The following is a 19460-nucleotide window of genomic DNA, read 5'->3' on the forward strand; positions in this document are numbered from 1 at the left end:
TGTCAAGGAGCATTTGAGAAGCTGAAAGCCATTTTATGCTACCATCCTGTGCTCAAATCACCTGATGTTGAAAAGCCATTTTCATTAGCAGTAGATGCCAGTGATGAAGCTGCAGGAGCTGTGTTGTTGCAAAAGGGTGACCTTGATGATATTGACCATCCTGTAGCTTACTTTTCAAAGAAATTTAATGAGCATCAAAAGAATTATTCCACCATAGAGAAAGAATTACTGTCACTTGTTTTAGCCTTGCAGCATTTCAGTGTATATGTGTGCACTGCTCAGAAACCACTGACTGTGTATACAGATCATAACCCATTGGTGTTTCTGAGCCAAGTGAAAAACACGAATAGAAGGCTGTTAAACTGGAGTTTAATTTTGCAAGAATTTGATCTCATGATAACTCACATTAATGGCAAAGATAACGTGATCGCTGATTGTCTTTCCTGATGTTAAATGGAAAACATGTATCTTTACTAGTCTGATATTCTGTAATTGTGTAGAATGATAATTATTAACATTACTAACTGTATGTGCGGATAAATTTTTTCTTGGAAAAAAATTTCTTTTTAGGTGGGAGGTGTTACGGAATAGGTGAACGTTCCTTTAGGAGCATAGTGGTGTGTGTGTGTGTGGCGTGCTTACGTCAACAGAAGATAAAGGACGTAATGACGTTGTTGAAGTCAGTCAGAGGAGAGAGAGGAAAGAGAGAGAGACACCAGCCTGCTAGTTTCTCTATCGATGGATGAGAAACAATAACTGTGCCTGTTACTACAATCCACATATGGAAATTGGGAGTAATCTGGTGGAGTTCACTTTGTTGCTGACCTTGGAGGGAAACGGGTATTTGTGTAGACAGCCACGATTCGGATGCTTTTCGGGGTGAGGAAGTCACTACCGAGTAAACACTGAGGTGTCGTTTGGGTTCCATCGTGGAACATTTGGATTTCATAATTACTCTCTGTGTTCTCTCTACATCTACGTTTTATCTTCAGACAACGGTGGTTGTTGAAGAAGCCTTTGCTCATGTTTCACCTTATGGCTTGCAGAACTGAACTTTAAGAACCATTCCTGGGCTTGGCATTTGGGACCTTGCCACACACACACACACGACAAGTTTAGTTTTGGGGTTAATGTTCAAGGTTTAACATTTTTACTTATAACATTCTAGCATTTTTACTTTTATTTTTCTTATTATCATAAGTAGTTATTAATAAAGTAGTTTTTAAACACTGAATCATAACTCAATGTGTTTCTTTTGTTGCTGGTTCGTAACACTCCAGATTCCAGCAACTGCAGTCTCTTGTGTCTCCAATGTTTCAAGGATATGATTTTCATCAGAATTGTGTGTGCCTCAAGTACACTCCAGTTCTTTTACAGTATTTTGTTCTTTAAATAAGACTTTTATACAAAACATAACCTAAATTTCTTTAGTAAAATAGATTAAATCCATTTTGTAATTGATGGCTAACTATGTTGCGTTCCTGTTAATAAACTCCAGTTGTACAACTATTGATGGTATTTCTCAGTTGCTATAATAATGGTATTGTATGACAGTTTTTGTGACTGTATTAAGTAAACAAAATATTTTATTTTGCACATTATTAAACAAGTTGAGTGTACCTTTTATTAGCTATCACAGGAGAAAACTTGAGATTGGGATTTTAGATATTTTTTAATATTCACCAAGATGTATATTGATAAGCAATAAAACATTAATACATTCTAATGCCTGCTGTCATCATTGAGCATTCCTATTTTCTACATTAATATAACCAAATTTGTATTATTATTCCATACCATGCTATACGTAGTGGTGGTGATGTCCAAAGAGGGAATATATGACATGTAATTTGGACCAAATGTCCTGCACAGTGTGGCAATTTGTGTTTATCCTAAGTGCAGCTAAAAAACACTTCAAGAGATGACAACAAGAAAAATATTGCTTCCTCAGATAATCTGCAAAATTTTATCTATATTTTCAAAAGCATGGGGGGTGGGGACAGAGATTTTGCAGCAACATTACATTGAAAAGTTAAGTCTTGATATAAGCAGGTTACAGATGAATCAACAGAAAAAAAATTAATAATCTGCTGTATTCAAGTGCATGTTAGTAGAATCAATTGTTGGAAATGTCATTTTATATTTTGGATATACAAGTGTGATTTACTTTGTGCACAGTGCAGAAAAGTAGACTGTAAATGAAACAGCAAGAATATATGCTGTTTTAAGCATTTTTTTTCATAAACTTGTTTGATACTTTAACTTATTGAATTACTTGCTCTGAAGATCAATTGCGTCTCAAAATGGTCACTGTTTTATTGGTTTTTGAGCAGTTAGTTGGAATTCCCAGCACTATGGACTCTCCCAATCCTGCCAATCGCAGAGGCAATCAACAGTCACCCACAGAAAATGTCAACCGTAGTGAAGATGAGCGCAGCCGACAACTGGAGCGGTTGAGTCGAGAGGAAGCATACTATCAGTTTATCAATGATCTGAGTGAAGAGGACTATCGACTAATGAGAGACAGCAATCTTCTTGGCACTCCAGGTAAGATCAAGCATTCTGACAAATATACCCAGAATGGTAGATCTTAATTAGTACTAACATCAACCCATGTGGATAAAAGATGTAGCCTCATTGTAAGGGCAATGTCACTAAACCCATTTTTTTTCCTGCTCTTAAGACTGTGTAACTAACCTTCATGGTCTTTAATTCAATGATCTTTAATGTTTTAAACCTCAACCTAATAAGACTTCCAATTTATTTCCTGATTTACTTTATTGTTCTCTTCAGTTTTAGTGTCTGGTATTATGAAATCTGGCCTTTGGTTTCTCAAAAGCAAATTTACTTTTGCTAACATTTAGAGATTTATCTGCATTGTCATGCTCTTGCATTAGTTATTGTGCAGTCCTTTGCTATGTCTTGTAAATTCAACAAAATTAGAAACAACCCATAATTTTGTGCTTGAAAGAAATTCCGTACTTCTAATTCAATTGTTTCTTTGAGTTGTATAGCACAGAAACAGGACCTTCAGCCCACCATGTCCATGCCAACCTTCCATTATGTTTTGAGCCAAAGGCAATTTCATTGCGTCAAAGTGCCTACGTTTGCCCTCTTTGCTACTTTTAAAACATATTATTACTTTCTGTGCAGTTCAGAACTGCCCATATTTGTATTTTCAGAAGGTTTTCAATGTGGTCCCACACAGGAGGTTGGTCAATCAGGTTAGATCACATGGAGTTGGGGTAACATACTGATACAGATTTAGAATTGTTCAATGGACAGAAAGCAAAGAGTGGGAATTAAATAATACTTCTCAGGTTTTCAGGCTGTGAGTAGTTGGGTACCACAGGGATCAGTGCTTGGACCCAACTATTCAAAATCTGTATCAACACTGTAGCTGAGGGGACCAAATGTAATATTTCCAAGCTTGCTGCTGATATAAAACTAGATGGGATTGTACATGGGGAGGAAGTTGTAAAGAGGCTTCAAGGGGATTTAGACCAGCTGAAAGAGTGGGAAGGAGCATGTCAAATGCAATTTAATGTGGCAAAATATGAAGTTACTCACTTCAGTGCGCAAAATATGAAGTTACTCACTTCAGTGCGCAAAATATGAAGTTACTCACTTCAGTGCACAAAATAGAAAAGCAGATTTTTTTTAAGATGGTTGGAAATTGGATAATGTTATTCAGAGTAATGTAGGTATGCTTCTACGTAAGTCACTGAAAGGTAGCATGCATGTACAGCAAGCAATTAGAAAGACAAATGGGATTTGAATAAATGAGTGAAGATACCTAACTGCACAATATCCTCAAGATTTAAAAATTCAGTATGCATGGGGCTTTGCCATTACTCTGGTTAGCAGTACAACTGATTATAAATCATTAATTTGATGTAAATATCAGGTAATTCTAATACCTGGACTGGAGGGAAAGGCAGTTGTAGGGTGCAGGCGGTGTACAAAGAATGTTAAAGAGAACACAATTTAAGGCAATTTTGTGAAAACGTGCTACACCACTACCTGCATTATTTTCTGGGAGATGAATGACGAGAAGTGTTTGCAACAATGGAAATGGAAGATGTACACTTGTCCACTTTTCAGCAAGACTTCATCTGGTTGAGTTTCTCTCAGAAATTGCAGATGCAGATCACTTTATGGGAGTGCCAGACATACTGTAAACGAGGAAATGATATGTGTTTGTAGTGTTCTTGCTACTAATTTACACCTTCAGCAATATTTAAATTGAGTAAATATAGGCAGTTTTGAGCTGCACCGAATATTAATTGCCTTTATGCAAGTTTGTAATTTCAACCACTGAATGTATCCTTAAATGAGATTTGTTCTGTTTGTCTTCACTGTTTATGTATGCCTTATGTGACCTTTTTTTAAACTTATTCTTTGAACTACTGCTTCACAGGTAATGAATTGTTTTTTTTAACCTCATTTTGTTTTCTTGAGGAAGCAGCACTCAGATGTTGGTTTAATAAGCAAGTGCCAGAAGCAATTGCCATGGAAAGCTCAGTATCTTAAGTTATTTGACCCAAGCTCTTCAACAATCTGGATTGCTAAATTCTTTTTAAATGGTTTAGTCGTTGACCTTGCATCTGTTTCTCTCTGCAGATGCTGCCTGACCTACTGAGCATTTGCAGCATTTCTAGTTTTTTATTCCACACTTCCAGGATCTGTGTTTAATTCCTTTTCAATATCATTTGCTAACTTCAGCCACAATACATCTTATAATATCTTTACATGCAGAGAAAAATCCAATGAATGTTAATAAAGACCTTAAAAGTTTTCTTCTTCCTACTCATGTTCCTCCATTTTTCTTTTTAATCAGGTTTTCCATGCCTTTTTCCACCTTTTCAAAATTTTCAAATGTCTCCTCAAATAAAATTTTATCAGTAGTTGGTTTTACCACAGTCATAACACCACATTCATATTGAAGAAGGAGCTTTATATCCTTCCTGCTGTCTTGCGTACACTAACCAGTTCAAGGTGCTGTGGATACCCTTTTGTTGTTTCATGACTTTTAATGGGAAGACTATGATCACCTACTATACTTTGGGTGCAATACCTATGAAGTTTCCTTGATCTGAATAACTCATTTTTAACTGATGAGGATGCCATGTCTTAAATGGTTGAATTCTTGCACAATTATACAAATTTATGGCACTGAAAATGTTGATTTGGCTCATTTTGTTTCTGCCAACCAAAGATAAAGTACTCCTGCTTTGCAGCTCTGATTTCATAACCTTGTAGATTATGGTTCTTCACATGCTTATCGAGGTACCTTTTAAATGCGATTGAGGATTTCTGCCTTGATTACTTTTTGAGGCAGAGAGTTCTGGACACCTGCTGTTCTTACATGCTTTTATAATTTGATTGATAACGAAGAGTCATAGGTAAATTAGTCAAGGGACATTGGTCTTTTCTGTTTACTCTCAACCCTTCATAATTTTATAGTGTTCAGTTAAATCTCCTGTCTCCTTTGTTCAAAGAAAATAATTCTAACCTAATCAGTCTCTCATGATTATTATTTTCCAAAATCAGTGACATTCCTGTCAATTTCATCTGAACCCTTTTTTTGTATTATCTGATCTTCCTCCAGTACTTTGTGGTCTAATCACTATCTTGTGTGGTCCTTGCATGATTTCCATGCTTGTACAATAATGGCAAATATCCCATGTGTCCCCTTAAACATCTTACCAACCAGTCCTACTTCTTTGAGATATGAAAAACATGCACTCTTAAAATTCTTTTATTAGCATTGTAACATAAATTCCCTGCCTCCTTTTTAACATGATCACCTCTCATTTTTCTAAACCTGATGGATATAGACCAAATCAGTTCAATCTATCCCCAGAAGACAACCCCTTCTTCCCTCTGTTAATTGTTTTGAGTTTCTTTCTTTGGCCCCCCCCCCGTTTCACTGCTATTACAAGGATGAGATTGCATTCAACTCGGGTAAAGTACTTGAACATTTCTTTCTTTGGATAGTGTTCAATCCGGTGTATTCCTTCATGACCGTATCCTCAACCTCCAGTTATATGAACTGATTCTTTTTGAGACACTTATGTTGCTTTATATTTATCTGCATTAGAGTAATTCTTGGGTTGTGACATAAAGGGATCAAATTCTTCCAGAGCATCTTAACTTTATGCCATTTAAATTAAGCTGATTATATTAGAATTTACTGTTTCTACAGAGCAATAAATTAGCATTTGTAGATACAGAATTGTTTGAAGTATACTCATACACAAAGTTTGAGGAAGTTGGTCCAAGTAGCTTGGCTGTAACAAAATGAATTTGAGTAACTTTCATTAAATATACCTTTGCTTATTGTAAGCTTTCAAGAGATGAAAGTGCAATTTCTTGATAATGCCAGAATTTAACTTTTGACATTTTTGTGACAATTTAGATGCAAATGTCCTGGTTTAGGTATAACTTTTTTTTTGTTTTCCTGGTTTCAGGTGAAATTACAGCTGAAGAATTGCAACAGCGGCTCAATGGTGCTAAGGAACAGTTAACTACACAGAGCAGTGTTGGAAGTAATGAACATGAACAAAGTACTGAGAATCAAGGCGAGTGTTGAATCTGTGGTTTAATGTTATAGTTGTGACCTTAAACTGCTTCACTTATTGCAGTGTTGAAGGTAATGTTTGAGTCTTCAATTGCATCCACAATTTGTGAGTTTATCATCACTTCAGAAAACCAAAGCCTTGATGCTTTTGGTGGCAGTGTGCTTATTTGTTACCATAGAAAGCAGCAACTACAAAAAGGCTCCTGTCAAAATGCTCAAGGATTTTCAGCTTTTTTCCTTAAGAGTATGAGATGACATGCAATTTCCCATAGCTAATGAAGAAAAAATTATGGAAGTAAATCAATCCTATATCATTCTATTCCCAGGTTTTCCCTGGTATCAATTTGCTGTAATCTTCAAAAACAAGTTTGTTTTTACTTCCACCTATCACCTCTCAGCTTATTGCATCTTCTCCCCATCCCCCACCCAGGACATTCCCCCTCTCACCTGGACTTGCCTATCCTCTGCCTGCATGTACTCCTTCCCTCCCCCCACCACCTTATTCTGGCTTCTGCCCTCTGCCCAGTCCTGATGAAGGGTCACGGCCCGAAACGTTGACTGTTTATTTCCCTCCATGGGTGTTGCCTGCTGAGTTCCTCCAGCACTTCTTGTGCATTGCTCCAGATATATCCAGCATCTGCAGAATTTCTTGTGTCTTTGTTTTTACTTAGCACTTTAATACATATATCTTTACAAAATATTTTTACTATTTGTCTATAATGCAAGGGGTTCATCAGAACTGTCCACAGGGAAATTTTGCATGTGAGCAATAGTTTTTGGAAACAAGATATTAAGACTTATTTGAAAGCTTTATGAACTGGTGAGTTGGTGGTGCTTGTGAAGAGAGGATAGTAGAATGCATCTGTTCAGTTCCCCAATTTATAGATCATTGCCCAAACATAGCTCCCATGCACCCCTCATTATAGTTGAACCTATTATTTATTTGCACCAGTGTCCTACAGTAACGTCAATAATTGGCAACTCATGGAAGAATCCTGCGAAGAATAAATCAGTTTTGCTTTGGCAGGGGTTATTGTTAAAGTTGATATGTAATAGTTTTAGTTTTTGTAAGTTTTGAATGTTCCTGGATTCTAATGTGTCCATTAATGCTGTTTGTATTATTTATTTTTTTAAAAATGTGAGAAAATACTAAGCATAGTAACAAACACAGATTACCAGAAATTTACCTTTGTGTTCTCTTATTATAAAAGGTATCAACTCAGTTGTACTTCTATATACTTTAACATTGTTAAGTTTTGCATGTGCTTTATTTAGAAAAATAAATTATTGCCTTCCAGATTTTAAAAAAAGCACTTCCATCTTTCAAACAAGTTAAAGAATAAGACATTACAGTTAGCAGCTCCATGAGCACAAATATAAAAATACGTTTGAAGCAGATGAATAGCACCAGAAATGGTTCTTCGGTACGCCCAAGACTTGACCCACTGCACGAGGTCAATTTTTTGTTCCTTATGTTAAATAGCACACTACCAAATTGAATTAACTATTCAGTTGTTATGTAAGTGGAGGGTAAATTGGACAGATAATGATAATCAAATATACTTAACCTGAGTTCTGGATGTATATTTTCTCAGTTTCAAAGCACCCCAAGGTGTTGTTGCTAATTCGCACCACTGAGTGAAACTCTTAAATATTTCAAAGCAAGCTATCCTTTTCAGACAGAAATATAACAAAATTACTTTGTTATGCTCTTTGCTGGCCTTGGGAAGCATTGTAAGACTGGGCAAAGAAATAAAATGAGGAATAATGCAATCAAGGAACGAACATGCAGCTCAGAATTTTACATTCAATAAAGGATGGACCCAGCAAAGCACTGATAATATGCTTTACTGATTAGTACTGACTTCTACATTACATTGGCTACGTAAAAACAAGTTGACTACGTAAAAACAAAAAGCTTTAAATATTGTAGTGACATGTAATGAAACATTAACAATTGTGTGATGTTTCCAGCTGTGACGGGGGTATCTTCATAATTTGTATATCACATGTTTGAGGCAAAATATGTTTCAAGATTCTCAGTTCCCTATCTTGTTTTATCACCCATTTGTTTTGTGCAAGCTATTTGGAAATGATGACCAGTCAGTCCTTTGATTTCCAATTAAGATTTTGAATTAGTCTGTTCATGGATTTAGCTACTAACTTTTGAACCTTTTCAAATTTATGGGTTTAATTGTTTTTTAGTAATTGCATTGGTGTAATAATTGCATTATGTAATTGATGACATGTGAGCCTTTATTGTAGATGAGCTGTATTTGCTTTTTTTCTTAGCAGGACAGTCCATGGGTCTCATCTAGAATTTTTGCTTTTTTACAGTTTTAATTTGTGTTAAATAGCAAGTTATTCTAATCTTAATGAAAGGATTTGTCGATTTTTGACTTGATTTAATATGATGCACTTTTCCCTTTTTTATAGGCTCTGACTTATCAGGGGAAAGCTCCAATAGTGATTCCCTCCTTGAGTGGCTTAACACATTTAGACGTACAGGAAATGCCACCCGCAGTGGACAGAGTGGGAACCAGACTTGGAGAGCTGTGAGTCGGACCAACCCCAATAGTGGCGAGTTCCGCTTCAGCCTAGAAATCAATATTAATCATGAACATGAAGCTGTCAGTGGCCAGTCATTGGATACAGCTACACCAGAAGGTAACACTAATAGGAACCTGGAAAATACTCAGCAACAAAGTTTGGCTCCTGTTGCTAGTCGTACCAGAAGTCGAACTCGGGCCCACGTCCAACCGACTGCTGAACGGGCAAGTTCTGAAAATAATCTGGGAGCTGCAGTCAGGGTTGACGAAGTAGAAAGTATGGAAGTTGGTCCACCCGTGGCCCAAAGAAGCATCAGAAGTGGAACTATTGAAATAACAACTGGTAGGCAAAGGTCAAGAAGACAAAGTGCGAATCAGCAAGCAGCTTTAAGTGTAGTTGGTGAACGGCGCATCAGTAGACGAAGAGCAGGATGGCAGAGTGTTAGAACAATACATGAAGAGGAGCAACACAGTCGGATTGAACTTGCAGGATTAGAGAGGCACAGCATCCGAAGCTCTGTGAATGAGAATGACCTACATGGGCAAATGGAGCAACGCAGATCTTACAGGAATTCACAGAACAGACGTAGTCGATCCCCCTTGCGTAGAGAAAGCGTCACAGTAAATTCTTCAGATCGGACCCCATCTCGGCGAGAGGACTATGTTGAGCGGAGACAGAGTGCAAGAAGGCAACGGACTGTAGATCAATCCACCATGACCACAGAGGAAATGCAGACTGTTAGTGGGAGTACTGCTGTACCATCAACAGTTGGTGGCGTGCTTAGACAGGAGGCTGTGGATGAAAGAGAGAGAAATCATTCCAATGGGTCATCTTCAGGTGTTCGAAGGCATCCAACGATTATGTTGGATCTTCAGGTTAGAAGGATACGTCCTGGAGAAAATCGAGATCGTGACAGTATTGCTAATAGAACTCGATCCCGTGTCCGAATGGCAGAAAATACAGTGACTTTTGAAAGTGATAGTGGTGGTTTCCGCCGTACTATCTCACGATCAGAACTTGCAGGTATTAGGACTTACGTTAGCACCATCCGTATACCTCTGCGCAGGATATCTGAGACTGGGCTTGGTGAACCATCATCTATAGCCTTGAGGTCAATACTTCGTCAGATTATGACAGGATTTGGTGAGCTGAGCTCCCTAATGGAGAATGATTCAGATTCTGAACTTAACCAAAGAGTTCAGCAGAACCCATCTGATAGCTTTGATTCAGTTAGCTCACAGACCAGTCCAAACCTAAATCTCTCTAATTCAAGAAATGAGTCAACTGACAGATTAGCTGGAGACCAGTCAGCAAGGGTTCAACTGAACGAAAACGTGCAGAACGAGAATTTTGACCGTGCTGCTGAAAGCATTGAGACCAGACAAATTCGAGATACAAATAGTTTGGTAGAAAATGGTACCTTGCCAATATTACGGCTTGCTCACTTCTTCTTGCTGAATGATGATGATGAAGAAGAGCGCCAGAGGGGTCTGACCAAAGAACAAATTGACAATCTTATGACTCGGAATTATGGAAACGTTAGCGCAGAGAATGAAGTCAGTAAAACCTGCAGTGTTTGTATTAATGACTATGCAGTTGGGAACAAGCTTAGAAGACTACCCTGTGCACATGAATTTCATATTCACTGCATTGACCGCTGGCTTTCTGAAAACTCCACTTGTCCAATTTGTCGACAGCCAATCTTGGGGTCCAGTAATTGATTGAGGAGAGTTTTACTCAAGCTGCTTGTTAATTTTGGAAACTTCAAAGCACTAGAAATCTGACTTATGGGAATTTGTAAAACAAAGGTTATAGATTCTATTATAGAACCATGAAATACATTCTTATTGCTTCTTGCTGAAGCTTTATTTTTTTAGATTTTTTTGTTGAGCTGAGCACTTTGTCATTGGAATGATTGGAACTGAAGGAAGTGAGCCAACCTGAAGTATATTATTGGACATGATTAATCATATATGTAATACATTGTATTGTAGATGCAATTATGATTTATGGTGTGCTCTTTCTGTTACAAGATAACAGTGCAGACTAACAAAACAATTGTCATTCAGTCTGACTAATAGTATAAAGTATCTGGTGAGCAGAATTAAATTGCTCTTAATCTTTGAATATGGTGAATAAAATAAAACTTTACACACTGAAAATAAGCTTGGTTTTCTGCAAATAAAACCACTGCAAACATTTGCAAGGGAATGGACTAATTTTTCCACTAAACTTTGGATTTGAAAGCAAATTGTGTGCCTATGAACTCGAGATTGTGTACCAATGTTTCCTGTCTTCCTCCACCAACCCACTCCTCCAAAAAAAAACAAGTTGTCTTGTTTAATGCACTATTGACATAATTTATGCAAATGTAGTAACTCGGACTGGCTTTGCTGAAAATGAGTTTCTTTGCCATGTCAGATTTTCTTAGTTTCCCAATTTATTTAATCTAAATTTACCGGTAAACTTGCCATTTGTAGCTTCATAGCAATTGAAAGTTCAGTTCTCATCGTGTCGATCTGGAGTGGCAATATGTTCCACGAGGTTCTCTTCACAACATAAACAGCACCAGGAAAGAGAACCATCCCTTGCTAGTGATATATTTAGTGGGGTTTAGGGGATGGGGGAAAAGTCTAATAGATGAGTTCTGTTGTTTAGGAGCCTGGAAAACTATATTGTGCATCAGAAAGTAAAGAATTAGAGCACCCAATTTTATGTGTGCCAAAACCTTGCAATAGTTAAGAAACTTCCAGAGATTTATTTGTCCAAAAGCTTCTAGGGGCAAAGATTTTGCTATTTTATAAACAATGTATAACTTCAGTTTACTATTGTTGGTCTCCCATTTGTGTCTCAGATTACTGACAACCTCTCTTATTAGAATGGTGTAGTATATCCCAGGTTTGTTTTCAGACTTGGCACTGGATGCTTTATCTACTAAGGAGTGCAATAAGTGAATTAATTCAGTTAATGCCAAGTTCAGCATAAGTGGAACAGTAATGGTCTCAAAATGGAATCAGTAGACGTGTCCTTTTTTTTAAATGTCAGCTGTTTACTTGCTGCTAGTGCCAGCTGTTGTGTGGTCATTCATGTTTTTATTTATTAGTGATAGGCTGCTTTAATGTGTAAATCAGAGTGTTCTCTCAGCATAGATGCCATTTTTAGATAAACTAATTAGTCCTTGTAATATTCATGCACTACCTAGCTTCATTAGTGAATTGACAGGGCCCTTAAGAGGTAAGTTTCCAATTAGTATTTGGTGGGTGAAGATCGAAAGGAGCAGGACTATGCACGACTCAGAATACCTGCAAACTCTTTTTACATCGGTAGACTATTTGATGCCAAAGGAATAAAGGCATACCATCTTTTCAGTATGCTAAATATTAAAAATGCTTTGCATAATTCAGCTATCAGGAAGCATAACTAAAACAAATGTGGCCCAGTATATTTCATTCTAGAATATTGGATAATACTGTCAGATATAGTGTCATTGTAGTAGGTAGTTAAATGAGCTTGCACCTTGAAGGAAATTTAACTATTTCAGTATTTTCTATATTAACAGCATCTCTTCAAATGCTGAGTATTGGCATGGATTTTGCATTTGTAGTGATGGCAAAATTTTCACCATTAAGTAGCGTTACACTGTTAAACTAACAGCAGTTTCAGTAATTGTAGCGTCAGTAAAATAAGGAATTCCAGATGTTGTTGTTCATGATATCCTGCTCTTCTATTGCATGAGCAGCTGGAGATTTTCAAAATTTACTGAATTGACAGGGATGGAACAGTGGTACATTAGGGGGTGTTGCGCACAGCTACAGTGAGCCAGCTTTGATCCTGATCTCAGATGTTATCATTGTGGAGAGTGAACGTTTCCCGTTCAACTATGTGGGTTTCCCCCGGGTACTCTAGTTTCCTCCCATCTCCCCAAAGAAGTGCTAGCAAGTTAATTGGCGATGGGTAAATTGCCTCCAGTGTAGGTAAGTGGCAAGAGAGGGGGGATGGAGCGCTAGAGAATTGATGGGCATATGAGAGAATAGGATAGAGGGAGGTAAGTGGGGGAATATGCTGAGAGCCAGCAGCCTGAATGGACTAAATGGGCATCCCTTTTGAAAATATGAAAATAAAATAACAAGAACTTGGACATCTTACAAACTATTTTAACTAAAAACATTTTTAAGTGATATGTTGTTGAATACTTTGTAACTAAGATTTTAATGACACACGGCATAATTACTGCTGAATACACTTTACCCTGCAACATCTAATTTTATGTGGAATCTAATTCTTTCAGAATAAATATCTCAAAATCTCATAGTTTTGACATTGAAAAAATTATATATTCTACTTCAATTTCATGTGTATGTTTATAGTCATTGACTTGTTCTCTAAGATTTTGAAATGCCAGGTAAAAATTTGAGCTATTTATTTTCTGGTTTTCTGTCTTGGTGACTTCAGCATAATTGGCTGCTCACTTGTTTGATCGTATCACTTCTAGAAGTCAGCGATTCCTTACAGTCCGAATAAAATTGATGTCAGAAAAGGGGGAAAGCCATGCAACAGAGATTGAGGCATCTTTATGGAAAACTTCCATCATGATCAGCAATGAGTGTTATTGCTTTGCTATTGACTGTAAAATCCAAGCAGTTAGTTTGTCCTAATTTCCTTTCTAAAAATGAGAAAATGCTGGAAACATTTGAGCAGGTCAGTCAGAAGACAAGTTGGTTTTAAATTTCAGAGAAGGAGGGGGATGGACAGGACAAAAGGAATATTCCTGATAAGGTGAGGCCAGGGTTAGCAGAGGGATAAGTTGTTGAGGTCATCTGTAGGCAGATGAATGGGTGCAGTTAGAGAATTGGGGGAAAAATAAGCCATGAGACGAGGACAATTAAAGAGTGGGAACACATAAAGGAATGTGAAAACGGAACTGCAGAAGTATGTGCTCTAAAGGTCAGTCTGTCCTGAATGAGAGAAAAACAGCCAATATCACAGATGGATTACTTGCATTTAGAGATTAAGAATATTGACTCTCACTTTTCAACTACCCTCTTTTAGTTTTTATCTTTTTTTTAATTGATTAATTTTCCCATTAACCCTTCACTTAGATGACTTCTACAACCTATTCTCATGGCAACTCTGGCCTTATCTCTTCATAGGTATTCCCTTTATCCTGTCCATCCCTTCACCAACTTCTCTGCACTTAAAACTAACTTGTTTTTTCTCTTTCCCAGTTCTGATGAAAGTCTACAACCTGAAATATTAACTCTGTTTCACTTTACACCGGTACTACCTGACCTGCTGACTCCAGCATTTTCAGTTTTGGTTTGAGATTTCTAGCATCTGATTTTTTTTATTCTAATTTCCTTTTTAGTTTAAGTCAACAACTCAATATAATTAAATACACAACATTTTTTCCTTTTATACTTGAGTCCTTAACCTAAATTTGTTTATTTAACATCTAGTGGGATGAAAATACACTGAATAGGCAGATTTCATTAATGTCACCAATTAGTCATCTGGTGACAAAATCTTGTAGTTATGTCAATAAACATTGACTACTTAATGCTTTCAGTACTTCATGCACTTAATTCTTTTGATCTGCTGTTACTTCAATAGCAGCTTTTATCTAAAAAGCAGATTTTCCTATGGTAAATTGGTTTATTATTGTCACATACCAAGGTCCGACGGAAGAACTTGTTTTGCATACCGTTCATACAGATGAATTCATTACAACAGTGCATTGAGGTTGTACAAGGGAAAGCAATAACAATGCAGAATAGAGTGTTACAGTTATAGAGAAAGTGCAGTGCAGGTAGACAATAGGTGCAAGGCCATAATGAGGTAGATTATGAGGTCAAGAGTCCATTTTATCATACCAGAGGACTGTTCAATGGTCTTCTAACAGTGGGACAGAAGGTGTCCTTGAGCCTGGTGGTACGTGCTTTCAGGCTGTTGTATCTTCTGCGTGATGGAAGGGGGGAGAAGAGAGAAAATCTGGGGTGGGTGGGGTCTTTGATTACATTGGCAGCTTTACTAATGCAGTGAGAAGTATAGACAGAGTCTATGGAGGGGAGGCTGATTTCCATGATGTGCTGAGTTGTGTCCACAACTCTGAAGTTTCTTGTGGTCTTGGGCAGAGCAGTTATCATACCAAATCGTGATCCATCCGGATAGGATGCTTTCTATGGTGTGTCAATTTAAAAATTGCTCTGGGTCAAAGGGGACAGGTCTAATTACTTTAGCTTCCTGAGGAAGTAGAGGCACTGGTGAGCCTTCTTGGCTGTGGTGTCACATGGTTCAACCAGGACAGGATATTGGTGATGTTCACTCCTAGGAACTTGAAGCTCTCAACTTCAGCACAGTTGATGTAAACAGGAGCTTGTGCACCGCCCCTTTCCTGAAGTCAATGACCAGCTCTTTTGTTTTGCTGACATTGAGGGAAAATTTGTTGTCATGGCACCATGTCTCGATCGCCTTCCTGTAAGCTGATTCATCATTATTTGAGATTTGGCCCACCACGATGCTATCATCTACAAACTTGTAGATGGAGTTAATCTGGCCACGCAGTCATGAGTGTATGGGGAGTAGAGTAGGGGGCTGAGGACACAGCCTTGTGGGGCACCAGTGTTGAGGATAATCATAGAAACCATCCCATTGATACTTGTGTTAATTTCACTAACTGGCAAAACTGTCACTCCTGCATGTAATTTTGTTTTGAGGTTGTGACATTGTTTTGAACACCATTTAACAGTAGCAATCACTTTTGACGGTCAATCCATCTTCTAGAAGCTCTGCAACTTGTTCACTTGATGTTGATTAGAAATATAGATTTGTTTCCCCTCCTGTACAGTGGACACTGGGAGCATTTGTTCCGTAATCTCTGCTTTAAGTGAATGCAGCTAACATGTCAAACCTGAGGCCTTCAATTTCACTGCACTCAATATATCAACTCATGTCAGAATAGCTCTTCTTACCTTCATTGCTTGTTATTTCTTAATTGTGTACTATTTTCAGTATGGCAGTTAAGTTACACATTTATAGATGAGCACTGCAAATTATATTTTTGTATTCAGTAAGCTTTACCTATTTGTAAATCCTTGACAGGTATGTTTGTGTAGATTTTCAATTTGGCTGTTCAGTTACACATTCACAATTAAGTATTAAATTCTATTAAAATATGGCTATGTTTAGTTTATATAAATGAGAATTTTATTCTTGAAATTGCAACTGTACACTGTTGATGTATGTTTTTGATTGCTAGCTTCAAGTTTGAATTTGGATTGAAACAGGATTTTATTACTTTTTTTTGACTAATGCCCACAGCTCTCTTTGCTAATCAAAAGTTTCTATATGCTTCTTAATGAGTTTACTGTATATATTATGCATTTTCTATGTGAATGTATTCTACTAATGGATTCTTTCATCTACAGGGTAGGAAACAACAAGAAATCAGAGCATTTGTCACCCTTCCACTTTACCACAATCAGTGTGATGTAGAGACTGAAGTTCTTGGGTGGTTTTGTTGGAGCAGGAAATGCTGAAGGTTTGGCAATGTTGAATGTGTTCAAAATTAGAGGTCTGTTAAACTAAATAAGGAAATTTTTTTTCTCTTTAGATCACATGGCATCCAAGGAGAGCTAGCAAATGGGATACAAATTGGCTGGATGGTAGGAAACAGAGGATGATGGTGGGAGGTTGTTTCTCAAACTGGAGGTCTGTGACTAATGGTGTGCTCCAGGGTTTGGTGATGGGCCTACTGTGATTAGTCATCTATATTAATGATTTGGATGAGGAATAGTTCAGTAAGCTTGCAGATGAGACTAAAATAGGTGGTCTAGACAGCGAAGAGGACTATCAAGAATTGCAGCAGGATCTTGATTGGCTGCGTAGGTGGGCTGAGGAATGGCAAACATAGTTTAATTCAGATAAGTGCAAAGTGTTACATTTTGGAAGGACAAATCAAGGTAGGACTTCTACATTGAACGGAAGGGCCCTGGGTACTGTTGTAGAACATGAGGGACATTGGAGCACAGGTGCATGGTTCCCTTAAAGTGGAGTTGCAGGTAGACAGGACAGTGAAGAAGGCTTTTGGCATGCTGACCTTCATCAGTCAGGGCACTGAATATGGAGGCTGGGAAGTTATGTAGCGATTGTACAAACTGTTGATGAGGCCACTCTTAGAGACATACAGCATGGAAACGGCTCCTTCAGCCCAACTTGTCCATGCCAACTATGTTGCCCAGCAAGCCAGTCCCATCTGCCTGTGTTTGGCCCATAATCCTCTAAACCCCTCTTATCCATGTACTTATCTAGATGGCTTTTGAATATTGCTAATGTGCCTGCCTCAACCACTATTTCTGGCAGCTCATTTCCAAATACGCACCACCCTTGGCATGAAGAAGCTGCCCCTGATGTCCCTTTTAAATCTTGTACCTCTGATCTTAAACCTATGCCCTCTTGTTTTTAGGGCTTCCTCCCTGGGAAAAAGATTGTGCTTTCACCCTGTCTATGCCCCGAATGATCTTGTATACCTCTATCAGGTCACCCCTCACCCCTATGTTTCAGGGAATAAAGTCCTAGTCTACACAACCCTTGTAACTCATGGCCCAAGTTCAGGCAACATTCTGATAAATCTTTTCCGCATTTTTTCTAGTTTAATAACACCTTTCCTACAACAGAGTGACCAAAACTGTCTTTGCCACCCTATATACCTGTGAAGCCGCTTTCAGTGAACTGTACATTTGTGGTCCTTGGTCCCTCTGTTCCATAATACTCTCCAGGCCCTACCATTCACTGTACAAGTCCTACCCTGGTTTGATTTCCCAAAATGCAATACCTCACACTTATCTGGATTGAAAGCCATTTGCCAATCCTCAGCCCACATACCTAACTGATCAAGATCCCCCTATAATTTTTCATAACCTTCAACACTGTCTACAACACTATCTACTTTAATATCATCCACAAACTTACTAACCATGCCTTGTACATTCACATCCAAATCATTTATATAAATTACAAACAATGACGATCCCAGCACTAACTCCTGTGGCACACCACTAGACACAGGGCTCTAGTCAAGGAAACAACACTCGATCATCACCCTCTGCTTTCTACAACTAAGCCAATTATGAATCCAGTCTGCTGTCTCCTAGATCCCTTGCAACCTAACCTTTTAGACTAGCTTGCTGTGAGGGATCTTGTAAAAGGCCTTGCTTAAGTCCATATAGACAACATCCACTGTCCTACCCTCTTGGTCACCTCTTCAAAGAACTCAGATTTGTTAGACATGACTTCCCACGCACAAAGCCATGCTGACTGTCCCAAATCAGACCCATTCCCTTCAAATGTTGGTAGATCTTGTCCCTCAGAATCCCCTCCAGCAATTTACCCATCACTGATGTTAGACTCATCAGCCTATAGTTTCCTGGCTTGTTTTTGCTACCTTTTTAAACAATGGTACCACATTATCCACTATCCGGTCCTCTGGAACCTCACCTGTGGCCAGAGATGAAGCAAAAATCTCTGCAAGAGTCTCCGCAATTTCTTCTCTAACTTCCCACAAGGTCCAACAATGCACTCGGTCAGGGCCTGGGGATTTATCCACCTTAATGGCCTCCAATACCTCCTCCCTGCTAATTTGTATGTGGTCCAAGATATCACCACTCATTTCCCCCATTTCCTTAACTTCCATTGTTTTCTCCACATTAAAAACTGAAGAGAAGTAGTCATTAAAAATCTCTCCCATTTCCTTAGGTTCCACACACAGATGGCCATGTGGATCTTTAAAGGGACTGTTCTCTCCCTAGCCACCCTTTTACTCTTAATATACCTATAGAATCTTGTGATTTTTTCCCCTCACCTTACCTGCCAGATTCCTCTCTCATCCTCTTTTTGCCTTCCTAACTTCTCTCTAAGTGCACTCCTACACCTGTAGTCATCAAGAGATCCACTAGTTCCCAATTGCTTATATACAATGTATGCCCCCCTCTTTTTCTTAACCAAGGCCTCAATATCTCTCGACAACCAGGGTTCCTGAAACATTCCAGCCTTGCCCTTCAGCCTACTTGTAGTAATGTGTTCAGTTTTGGTCACCCTGTTATAGGAAGGATGTGATTAAACTGGGAAGAGTGCAATAAAGATTTACGTGGATGTTGCCAGGACTTGGGACTGAGTTGTAGGGAGAGATTAGACAGGCTGGGCCTTTACTCCTTGGAGCATAGAAGACAGGGGTGATCTCATGGAGGTATATAAAATCACAAGGGGAATAGATAGGGTGAACTGTCTTTTTTCCAGGGTTGGGGAATCGAAAACTAGAGGACATGGCTCTAAG

At 38.3% G+C, this 19460-nt stretch overlaps 1 protein-coding gene across 4 annotated transcripts in view; it reads left to right on the plus strand.

Moving 5' to 3' along the window:
- The window catches only part of rnf6 (ring finger protein (C3H2C3 type) 6), a 41040-nt gene extending 29754 nt beyond the window's left edge, over positions 1–11286 (plus strand). For all 4 annotated transcript variants that reach the window (XM_052026105.1, XM_052026107.1, XM_052026104.1 and 1 more), the window contains 3 exons: positions 2334–2547; positions 6474–6584; positions 9020–11286. In XM_052026105.1, the coding sequence (XP_051882065.1) occupies positions 2334–2547; positions 6474–6584; positions 9020–10854 (2160 nt within the window). In that variant the 3' untranslated portion in view covers positions 10855–11286. The remainder of the gene's footprint in view (positions 1–2333; positions 2548–6473; positions 6585–9019) is intronic.
- Positions 11287–19460: the final 8174 nt, after the last annotated feature.

Source organism: Pristis pectinata, chromosome 11 (assembly GCF_009764475.1).
Source record: "Pristis pectinata isolate sPriPec2 chromosome 11, sPriPec2.1.pri, whole genome shotgun sequence".
NCBI classification, from domain to species: Eukaryota; Metazoa; Chordata; class Chondrichthyes; order Rhinopristiformes; family Pristidae; genus Pristis; species Pristis pectinata.